The 12,055-nt window shown below is 43.8% G+C and overlaps 1 protein-coding gene across 1 annotated transcript in view; it reads right to left on the bottom strand.

Moving 5' to 3' along the window:
* Positions 1–11,790, bottom strand: part of LOC112252768 (peroxisome proliferator-activated receptor gamma coactivator-related protein 1) — a 36,486-nt gene extending 24,696 nt beyond the window's left edge. Inside the window, exons 1-6 of the mRNA XM_024424338.2 lie at positions 11,646–11,790; positions 5,872–5,997; positions 5,564–5,716; positions 3,342–3,422; positions 977–3,143; positions 804–857 (exon numbers count right to left, since the gene is read on the bottom strand). Coding sequence (XP_024280106.1) covers positions 804–857; positions 977–3,143; positions 3,342–3,422; positions 5,564–5,716; positions 5,872–5,997; positions 11,646–11,726 — 2,662 coding nt within the window. The 5' untranslated portion in view covers positions 11,727–11,790. The remainder of the gene's footprint in view (positions 1–803; positions 858–976; positions 3,144–3,341; positions 3,423–5,563; positions 5,717–5,871; positions 5,998–11,645) is intronic.
* Between the last annotated feature and the right edge of the window lie 265 nt (positions 11,791–12,055).

Genomic DNA, 12,055 nt, shown 5'->3' with positions numbered 1-12,055 from the left:
AAATTCCACCTTGCATTGTAGTAGTGATCACTTCTTTTGAAACAGGCTACATGCATGAAGGCTGAGGCGCACATTATAGGCTAATACATTCTAAAGTCGTTTTATTTAATAAAACAAGTCATGGTATATCCTAATATGTAACATCAAATGGATATATTAAATCAAAGAAAATGAGTGTCAATCCACAATGAAGACCCATCTAGATAAGCAAAAACGTTGAAAACGCTGCTCCGCCAAGCTACTTACCTGCACCAAAACACACAAGACATTGAGCACATTGCAGATGGACCTGCAAAGTCTAATGTTTGTCAGCCGTCAACTTCGTAAGGTGCCCGTTCTTAACTGCAGGAGTCTTGCCAAGCAAATCCTCCCCCCACCCCATACAGGGCCAGAGATAGCCCTGCAACCCTACACGCCACTTCCCTCCACTATACAGTCCAGTGAAAGTGATCCTGGTGACAGATTTAGTCTAGTACTACTGAACTGGCGGACCCACTGAGCTGTTAGCCAACAGCAAGTCAGATGTTAGCTAACACCAAAACCATTAGGCCCACTAGCATGCTCGAGGAGTAAGGGCAACGTGGATTATATTTTCAGCGAGGAAGAATCAACCATTAACGCAAAATTCCCAACTTTTCTAACAGACTGTCTTGTTCAATAAACAGTGGGTTATTAGTTATAGATTAACTAATACCAAAGAAAATGTGAAAGAAATGTAGACTGAAGAAATTTGGCAGTCATTTTTGATAACTGTGTCCCCTACAGCCAGAGAGAACGCATGTGTTAATATCAGTATCACTCACCTTGAGTCTCTTCAAACTGCTCCAGCAGGCTGTTGAAGTCAGCAGCTTCAATACCTGTGAGATAACAGAACCACTCAGCACTATACCAATAAACCACAAACTGTGGCAAGGCTAAACACATTTAAGCAACCAGAGGATCAGTACAGTAGTATATGTCCAGTATGTCCACTCACCAATTTCACTGGTGAATGCCTCTATCAGTTCCTGAGTAGGGCTCTTGGCTTTGGGGGCCTCCTGGGCTGTAGTACACCTCACTGCAGGTTTGGAGGACTGGGTAGTGGAGGGTTTGGCTGGGGTAGACCCAGGAGTGACTGTAAGCAGGTCAGGCATCTTAGGCCGGGGCAGAGTAACTACTCCCTTCTGGAGAGTAGTAGCCACCTTCAAAGGAGCCGCAGGGGTAGGCTTCTGAACAGAAACAGCAGCAGCGTTGGTGGTGCAGTTGAACATTTTCTCAAGTAGAGCACCAGCGACAGGGGTGGGTTTTTGGGCTATAGTAGCAATTAGGGCGGGCCTGTCGGCAGCTGTAGTGGTTTTAGTAGAGGCTCCACTGGAGCTCTGAGATTTGATAAGGACCACAGTCTTGGAGGGTAGTTGGGACTGGAGCAGGGGGTTGAGTGCAGGATGGGGGGCCTGGGGTATATTACGCTTCACAAAAGGGTTCTGGGGTGGTGGGGGTACTACACTCACAGTACTCGATGAAGGCACAACGGAGATGGGGGATTGGCGAGCTTTAGCTGGCTGTTGAATAGGAACAGTCGCTTGCTGGGGAGGGGTTATAGGGGATGCATTTGCACTAGAAGCCTTGCTTGGGGAAGATGATTTGGAGGCCAGCATGTAAGCAGGAGGCACAAGCAGAGCTTCAGGTGTAGGAGGTGCTCCTGGTCCCATGGGCTGCCAGGCCACTTTCACCTCCACCTCAGTTTTCCCTGGGGAGGGGTGGGGGCGACGAGGGTCTTTGGAAGAGGGGATGGGGAGGCAGGGGATAGGGGGCAACTCTGTAGGGGCATCAGGGAGGCTGGGCCACTTGGTGCTCTGGTCCTCTGGTCTCTCTAAGGGGGCCGGTTTCTTCTGCTGTCGCAGCAGCCGGTACTGCTGGAGGGACAGGGGCTTAGGCTTGGGCTCAATAGCCTGGGAGGCCTTAATGGGCTTGGGGATCACCTGGGGGGCCGCTAGAGAGGCACTGTTGGACTGCATTATTGCCTGGGGGGCCACTGACACAGGTCGTTCACTTGGGGTAAGCGCCTGGGGTGCTGCAGGGTTGATTGTCATTGCCTGGGGGGCTGTTGGGTTAGCTGCAGAAGCTAGAAGGCTTTGAGGCTTCTCGCAGCCTGTGGTTGTTTGGAGTTTCTTTGGGGTCATAGTCACTGGCAACAGGTCAGAGGCCATGACCTTCAACACATGGTCTGAGGCGGGGATGACCTTAACGCTGGGGTGTGTGGATAGTGTTAAGGTTGTGACTTCCACATGGCTCTGTCGCTGTATGTGTTGTGTTTCGCCAGTATGTGTTGCTCTCGTCTTCTGTTTTGGGGCTTCGGGGGCGGCCATAGATATGGCAGAAGAAAACGTCTCTTTGTCCTTTTTCTCTGGTCTGGTCGTCTCTTTGATGGGCTTCCGGGGCGAGGAGACCTGGGCGGCGCCCCTATGGGACGCGCTCCTCAGGACCCTCCCCTCTGCCTGGGCAGGTTCGGGGGTGACCTCAGCAGGTGAACGCTTCACTTTGTTTTTCCGTTTCTTTTTCCTTCGAGACAGACATCTTTCTACAGTCTCCTCCTTTGGTCTCCTGTAGATAACATTCTCACCACTTGCTTTTGCTCTCAGGGTCTCGGCAGGGTCAGAAGGGCCAGCCACCTTTGCTGCGTCATCGTCAACTACGACATTCGCCGACTCAGACTCTGGCGTCTCCAACATATCCGCTCCAATTTCATCTGGAACCCTCTGCTCCGCTTTGAATGAGTCTTCTACTCCCGGCAAGGAGAGAGAGAGATGAGCATAAGGGATGCCCATATCTGGGATGGCAAATATAGTCTCGCCATGCTCTCCATGTTCGACCACTTCCAGCAGTATCCCTTCCTCCGCCAGCAGCCGTTCTTCCCCTTCATCCTCCACGCACACTGCCATGCAATAGGGGTGCATGTGTCTGACCAGCTCTCCTAGACTCACTGACATGCTCTCTCCATCCATGTGCTGCTCCAGAGGCAGGGACAGGCCACCCCAGGTCAGGAGCTCTTGCTCTGGGGACGAGGGTTGTCTGTCTGGGCTCAGGGAGGGAGAACAAGCCTCTGCGTCCTCTTCCTCCTCTCCATCACTCCTCTGGACAGACTCCTGTGTCCTGGGGAGACTCTAGATAAAGAGAGGGGAAACATCGGGTTAATGTCTGGAGCATTCCTCTGTCCAGCTTGAAGGTTTAAAACATCAGCTGGACCACCTGCATCTGCAGACTTTCACACCAGTTAGACTTTTTGGTGTGTCATGATTTCTCTGAAGACTTATGCACACGTCAATATGAAAATGGAGCTAACGCTAGAAACTGGGTGCTACCTTCCCAGTGGAGAACTGTCGTGTGTTGCAGGGTGTCTCACTCTCTGGAGACGAGTGGGACAAGCAAAGCAGTCTCCTCAGCTACAATAACAGAAGAAAAACACAGGACGAAAGAGTTAGGCATTTAAAATGTTTAAAAAAAGGCCATTGGAACACAGTCACCAGTTTCTTATTTGTTTAGACAGCCCTGCTTCCTAGAGCTGGGTACATCCGAGCCCTACGAAGTACACCATCGTGTATACAGTTATATCTAGGGGTGTAACGGTTCACCAAACCATTGGTACGCATTACAGTTGAGGGTCATGGTTTGGTTTCGGTACAGTGAGAAAATGAAATAACAGTTCTTGTAGTTTGTTTATTCAAAGGCCTATTGCAGTCAAGTGATTTTCCTGTGTTTCATATGCACTTCCACATTAGGTTGGAATACTTCAATTGTGAAAAAGACAATGCCCTTTTAGTGTATGAGCCATTTGAAAAGAGTTGTGCGTATATCTGTGGTTATAAATCGCTCCTGTCATTTCTTTGGCCCGGTCAGAGGCAGCTAAGAAAGGCTGCTTGGAGACGAAGTGGTGTAATTTTCCATTTCCGTCTTGCGCCAGTGGAAGAAATACCGGGCATGATGACGGCGTAAAAGTGTCAAGATGTTTGTAGTGGCATATGTTATTCTCGTTGAGCATTGGCGACATACTGTTAACTTCTCTAGGATAGAGAATTGTGTGCCCAAATTGAACTACCTGCTACTCATGCCCAGAAGCTAAGATTCGCACATTATTAGTAGATTTGGATGGAAAAAACACTGAAGTTTCTAAAACTGTTTGAATCATGTCTGACTAACAGAACTTATTTGGCAGGCGAGGACAAACCCAAGGACAAACCATTCAGATTTTTCTTTTTTAGGTCACTCTTTTCAATGGTTTTTCATTCCAGATTTCTAAGGGACCTTCCTGCAGTTCCTATCGCTTCCACTGGATGTCAACAGTCTTTAAAAATTGGTTGAGGTTTTTCCTTTGAGAAATGTAGAAGTAACTGTTCAGAATGAGGGTAGAGGGAGGTGTACTCTTTGTTAGAGGCGTGTGACCTGAAAGCTAGCTACACTTGGTTTTCCTCCAGTATTGAACACAGTATACCCAGTCTTCAATTTGATCTATTATTTACGTTAACAAATACCTAAAGTTGTAATACAAAAGTAGTTCGAAATGTTTGGACAATGCTTACAGGTAACTTTTGAGATATTTTGTAGTCACGTTGGAACCGGTCATTTTCTGGATCAAACACTCCAAATAAATGGACATTTTGGATATGGATATATATATCAATGGAATTAATCGAAACAAAAGGACCATTTGTGATGTTTATGGGACATATTGGAGTGCCAACAGAAGCAGCTCGTCAAAGGCATGAATTATTTATTTCTGCGTTTTGTGTCACGCCTGGAGGGTTGAAATATGATGGTCTGTGTGTTTGCTTGGGTGCTATCCTCAGAAAATAGCATCGAAACAAAAGGACCATTTGTGATGTTTTGGGACATATTTCAGCTCAAAGGCATGAATTATTTAAGCATGGTCTGTGTGTTTGCTTGGGTTTTTATTTATTTTTATTTTTTTTAAAAATCTGACACGTTGGCTGGATTCACAACAAGTGTAGCTTTAATTTGGCATATTGAATGTGTGATTTCAAAGTTCAATTTTTATAGTAATTTATTACAATTTGGCGCTCTGCATTTTCACTGGATGTTAGCCAGTTGGGACGCTAACGTCCCACATATCCCAGAGAGGTTAATATTCTACCCAAAACTGTCCATCTGCGTTGTAATCTACTGGGAAGCCAAAATGTTCCAAACTGGAGTTTTAAACGATGGAGAATCCTCATTCATTGGCCCCACCACAGGCCATTGTAAAGTACAAGTTCCTGGCTGCACCTCAAAAAATGAGTTTGAAATGCGGAATACGACGTGTTTGTAGCGCTCCTGTCAATGTTGAGTAAGGACGCTCACCTGACTATACATAAGTAGTCTTAGGCTACTTGGCGTCATGAAAATGTAGGCTTATAAATGTGCCTATTTGGGGGATATGATAGTATTTGATTGAAAAGTTCAATAGTGGTGGTGAGTTAAGTAATTTGTTCTTCACCTCAAACCGCAAGTTAACAAAGTCTGTCTTTACATTTTCAGAGTTGTGCAGCATGTCAAATAGGGATAAGTTCAGTTTGTATGTGGGACTCACCGGAGAGTGTTCCCGGCCTTTCTGGCCAGTCAGTAAATCAGAGTCTGGCAGTGTGTCGAAGGGGGACAGGTTCTCGTTGTCCACGTTATCCAGGATCTCAGTCAGAGCTGTGAGCAGCGTCGCCTCGTTATCCTCATCAAGTCCAACTTTATTCTGAGAAAAATATATTTTAAATACATTTTCACAATTCAGTTAAATTTGAACTATTATACAGTTAGCAAAAAGTTACATTACATAAGTGGCTCTGGTCAGAAGTAGAGCACTATATAGGAAACAGGAAGTGATTTGAACTATGTTCTGAGCCTTACCTCTCCTGTGGTTGTGTCCTCAAATATGGACAGTATGGAGGGGTCCAGACAGCACAGGGCCTCCAGTGTTTCTCCTGTCTCCAGCCCCAGACTGTCACTAGACAGGCCACCATGGAGGATCACCGCCTGATGGGGAGAAACAGGGAGAGTATGGGTCAGTAAGCCTGAAGAACCAGAACCCAACAAGTCAAAGCGATCCGAAATCGACCACTCGCACAAACACCCGTGCAAGTTGCAACTCATATTTGATGCATTGTTTAACTTCTTATGGCTGGGGGCAGTATTGAGTAGCTTGGATGAATAAAGTGAGAGTCACTAGAGTAACTACTCAGTCTCAGAAGCTAAAATATGCATATTATTAGTAGATTTGGATAGAAAACACTGACATTTCTAAAACTGTTCGAATGATGTCTGAGTATAACAGAACTCAAATGGCAGGCAAAAACCCAAGAAACATTTCCCACTTCCTGGTCGGATTTTAAGGTTTGTTGGTTCTCATGTCGTTGCCTATCCAAGTGTCTATGGGGTCATATTGCACTTCCTAAGGCTTCCACTAGATGTCAACAGCATTTAGAACCTTGTTTCAGGCACCCGTGAGAGGTAGCTGCGTTCCTTTTCCTTTCTAAAGACAAAGGAATTCTCTGGTTGAAATATTATTGAAGATTAATTTTAAGAACATCCTAAAGATTGATTCTATACATCGTTTGTCATGTTTCTACGAACTGTAACGCAATTAGACTTTGACTGGCCTGCGCTCGTGAATTTGGATTTTTGAACTAAACGCATGGACAAAGGAGGTATTTGGACATAAATTAACTTTATCAAACACTTGTGGAACTGGGATTCCTGGGAGTGCATTCTGAAGATCAAAGTTCAGTGAATATGTAATGCCATTTCTGACTTCAGTTGACTCCACAACATGGCATGTTTTGGTCTCAGCTCTGTACTCAGATTATAGCATGGTGTGCTTTTTCGGTAAAGCTTTTTTGTAATCTGACAGCAGTTGCATTAAGGAGAAATTGACCTAAAATTCCACGCATAACACTCGTATCTTTTATCAATGTTTATGATTATTTCTGTAAATTGATGTGGCTCTCTGCAAAATCACCGGATGTTTCGGAAGCAAAACATTACTGAACGCGCCAATGTAAACTCGGATTTTTGGATATAAATATTAACTTTATATCAAACAAAACACCCATATCTTGTGTAACATGAAGTCCTATGAGTGTCATCTGATGAAGTTCAAAGGTTAGTGATTAATTCTCTATTGGTGCTTTTTGTGACTCCTCTTTGGCTGGAAAAATGGCTGTTTATCTGTGGCTTGGTGATGACCTAACAATCGTTTGTGGACACTGGTGGGATTAACAAGACTACCTTTAAAACTGTATAAAATACATGCATGTTTGAGGAATTTTAATCATGAGATTTCTGTTTTGAATCTGGCTCCCTGCACCGTCACTGGCTGTTGTCATATCATCCCATTAAGCAATATATCCAGTAGTGATCGATAGCTTCAACTTGCCCTTTGATCGGCTGGGAATGTATTACTTTAACCCTGCTCCATTCCTCTCAAACCTACACATGGAGAGCAGGCCTACCACTAATGGCTAAGTATAAAAACATTTACTTAAGTTGACAAAATTTAGGATCCACGTTTTATACCAATTGAGATATAGCCCATATTACGGATGTGAATCTCATTAACCTGTTATGGCTGCATCCCTTTGTCATCAATTTCCGCCTGAAGACATACCCAAATCTAACTGCCTGTAGCTCAGCCCGAGGCAAGGATATGCATATTCTTGGTATCATTTGAATGGAAACATTCTGAAGTTTGTGGAAATGTTAATTGAATGTAGGAGAATATAACACAGTAGATCTGGTGGAAGAAAAGAGAAAAGAACATACGTCTTCTGTTTTTTATTGTTGTAGTATCATCTTTCACATGTACTAGAATAGCCACACAGTGAGATAGGATGCGGGAGATCATTTTGATGGATAACACAAGAGGGCAACTGTAGGTGTGCAAAGTTTCAGGAATGGGTGAGCTACATGACATTTACCATGAAATCACCCAGGTGTCCCACACAAGTTGCCCAAATGTACCCAAGTGGCCAAATTGGTGAAATTACCTATAACTATATACAGCAGTGCAAATAACTATATACAACATATCAAAAAGCAATTCTAACACACACACAAAAAATGTCTAAAAAAATATTAGAAAAATAAAATAATAACGGTTCACCCCTTGGAAGTCCTCGTCACAATATTTTGCTGCCTGTGCCATGTCCCATAGCAGTCTCTTTCTGATGTAAAGCAGAGGCAAACTGAACAAGTGGTGCATTTCAAGCGACACAGAACACAACGACGCCTCCATGCTGTGCCCTTTTGGCCCTGAGGCAGCCATGCCTGCAGTAATGTACTGTGGCATATGAACACCACTGGGGGCACAGGCAGAGCGGGCAGCTTGGCACAAGGGGCTCCCAGTTGGAGTCGCTATCAATGTGAAAGAAAACATAAAAATTATTTGTATTGTATGAGCCTTTTATCACTTAAAATAAACAGATATGTATTGTATAGAGCAGAGGGAACAGTCACTAAGGTGAAGTGCTGTTCCATTCAACTCCGGCCATTGTTGTATATATACACACACCCAAACAAACCAACACCCCCCTTGGAAGTCCATTGCAAAAAAAAAGTATAATATATATATATTTTTTAATATATTTCATAAAATGGCATTAGCACTTACCCATCCAGAAGTACATCCTGTCCTTGCAGAAACAGCTCCTCAGTTCATTTGAATCATAACACTCCAAGATTCCTCAAACAAAAAATCTGTCTCACTTCCACTTTAGAGTTGGACTTCGCTTTACCTGATCTATTCGCCATGATATCTTCAATGAAATCGTTGAAACTACAACTTCCCGAAATACAGTGCCGTTTAGGACTTCAAGCCTATCAACTCCCGAGATGAGGCTGGTGTAACCGAAGTGAAATGGCTAGCTAACAGCGTTTCAAACATCACTCGCTCAGAGCCTTCTAGTAGTTGTTCCTTGCTCTGCATGGGTAACGCTGCTTCGAGGGTGGCTGTAGTCGACGTGTTGCTGATTCGAGCCCAGGGAGGAGCGAGGAGAAGGAAAAAAGCTATACTGTTACACTGGCAATACTAACGTGCCTATAAGAACATCCAATAGTCAAAGGTTAATGGAATACAAATGGTAGAGAGAGAAATAGTCCTATAATAAGTACAACCTTTAAAAATGTTTTTTAAACTTAAAACCTAAAACTTCTTACCTGGGAATATAAGACAAGTTCAGCAGGTATCATGAGTCATACCTTTTGAACTAATTGGACCAGAAACCAGTTTTCGCTGGCGCATTCTACAAAGTTACAAATATATGCTCAGTTCTCTGTCATTCAGAAACAGTACAGTGAAGCTTAATCATAAACAAATGTTTAGGCACAATGCTCTTAACTTAGAATTCCAGGTGGCACAGCAAAATATTTAGGAGCATATGCGACAAATAGTCACACCCTGGGACTACCTACCACACTAGCACAACAAGGTAATGTTACGCAACAGGACAATGAAGCAGGTTAGGGCTGATTTGATATGAGCAGGACAAACACGACACAAGGATAGGAGCCCCGGGGAGAGCATTCCGATGCTCCAGAATCTGAAGCTAAAGTCCGGATGGTGTGTGCAAGAGGGGTACCTGTGTATCTTTAGAACTAGGCCTGGGTGGGAAGTGTGTCTTCTACAGTGAGGCACTCTGACATGGAATCCACCTCAGGCAGGGGGTTCACAACATCACATAGCCCAGATGTCAGAATTGCATGTAATCATAAAATCAAACCCACAAACTAAATACCACACAGCACCCAATACTCAGTCCTTTCAAATCAGAAGGCAGTGAGTCACTTATGAAGATCAGTCTCCATCTGAGCTTACCCTGCAGCAGCACAGCCCTAAAGAGGAGAAATCTTTGGAAGCTTTCCAACATACATAATGTTACATTGGGCCAGGCCATCATAGCACTGTAGAGATAAATGTAGCCTAGTATCTAGGCCCCGGTCCAAGTGTGATGTCCCAAGGAAGAAGGGAAAAAAATAAACATGTTTATCATGGTGAAAAGTATGCTGTTCATGTTGGGAGGACAGTGAAGTCTTCAGCAGCAAACAAGATGGATTATATTAATTTAAAAAGGTATTCTTATGGCAGGACCTAAACAGTTGTGTTCACTACCGTCCACTTACACAAGACCCACCATCACGTAATGGGTGCCTGGGACAGACTTGGGCACTTTGCATTCCATTTGTGGGGAGAAATCAAATAGATACAAGTACAACTGCAATAAAATCCCTGAAGAGCACATATACCTCATTCCTAATCTACAAAGCTGTCGAGTATTTAGGAAGAGATCATGTTTGGGCAAACTACCATCTGCAACCCACGTGTCGTTCAGTCCATGCACAATTAACTGACCCTGCGCAGTAGGAAATGTTGCTACCACGCATCTCGCCCAAATGGGATCTCCTTCCTCATTACCACGTGTTGCACTACAACAAACGCGGCTCCACTGTAGGAAAGACCGTTGCTACCCTCGTGGATTTCAAACAGGCAGTATTTTATACACATCTGTGCTAATAATACCTCAAATACAACTGAAATATACAGACTGGTATGCAAGTTTCATGGTTGACCAAGAAAACGTAGCTAGTGCTGTTGGTTTGAGTGAGTCAACAAGAGAAAACACCACGCGTTGCTCATGTTAATGAACATGGTAGTGGGAATAATTTTACAATCTCATATACAACCTCGGGTTAAAAGAGAAGTGTTGCCAATCGCCCAAAGGTGTGCCATTACGGTCTAAAACAAGGTTGCACGTGTAGCCAGGGGTTCACCCATTACAAACCATTTCTCAAGCCAACTTACCTGCAGCCAATTTAACTGTAAAACGAGGTTAACGATCATGTCCAATTTTGTACATTACACTGACAATCTATATACTTCAATTCACGATTTTGCAGTTTCATTGAAAGGTTTACGTCATACATTTACAACCACGTGGGAATGAATCATCTTGAGACAGAAGTTAAAACTAGGCCCAAAATAACATCCGTTAACATGACGCATATAGATTGCCTTTACACGTTTATTCAATCAACACGTTTGGTTATACGATGTTCAAATTGCCAAACATCGACTTGTCACGATTTTATAAGGATATCCAGCTAGTTGTCAATGGCCTCATCTTAGCCAAACAATCTGGACAACTCCCTATTAGTCATCCATGTGGTTTTACGTTAACTAAATTCGTACGTTCATAAATGGCCTTAGGATAACTACACTAGGTTCATTGCCTTGTTTGGCCGATGTAGTAAACAATGAAATCAAATACTAAATTCAACACATTTAAAGCCAACATTAAAAACACGTTGTCTACAGCTAACCACACATCCGGGCATTATCCCGGCTAGCAATGCGTTACTTAGCTAGCCGGCTACTTCAGAAGGTTTGTATACTAACTAATGCAGCAGTTAACAAAACACCCATGAAAACATTCTACGTATAAATGGATCTTAGTTGTAACCTTACCATCTGCTAATAACCATGCCATGATTCGTCTGTGCAGCAGTGATTTTATCCACGTGTCACTTTTTCCCAGGGCATTATTCCCAGCACACGAGACATTCACATACAGCAGAAACACACGCGTGATACAAAATAAGAAACACATAAGTGTCAAATCATTGTACTTTACCTCGTCCAGTGTATTTGTAGAGAAAAAATCCATGTTGCAGGCAGTTAACATCGCCTCGCCTGCTCCCCACCGCGCCGCCATCTTAGCAACAACTCTTGCTCTTTGCGGGGATTTTTTTTATTTTTTTTATGTGAATCGTGCACTGATGGAACGAGACTGGGCGGGGACACGTGGTATTTGGATTCCCGGCTAAATGATCTATAGGGTCAGAGTTGAACTCCGCCCTCACCGAAGTCTGGACCAATCTATGGCCTGGACCAAAGACAGTTGGCATAAATCACAAAATGTTCCATACCCAGATGTGCAACATCGTGAGACTTTCGCGAACGCTTGCGTGGCAGACCAGACCAGATCGGGGTTAGGGGGCTATGATATTATTCCTTAGTTGTTCATATTTTAGAAATCCAAAG

This window comes from Oncorhynchus tshawytscha, linkage group LG06, assembly GCF_018296145.1.
Source record: "Oncorhynchus tshawytscha isolate Ot180627B linkage group LG06, Otsh_v2.0, whole genome shotgun sequence".
In the NCBI taxonomy this organism is placed as follows: domain Eukaryota; kingdom Metazoa; phylum Chordata; class Actinopteri; order Salmoniformes; family Salmonidae; genus Oncorhynchus; species Oncorhynchus tshawytscha.
The sequence above is the reverse complement of the archived record's forward strand: the minus strand, read 5'-3'. Positions and strand labels throughout refer to the sequence as shown.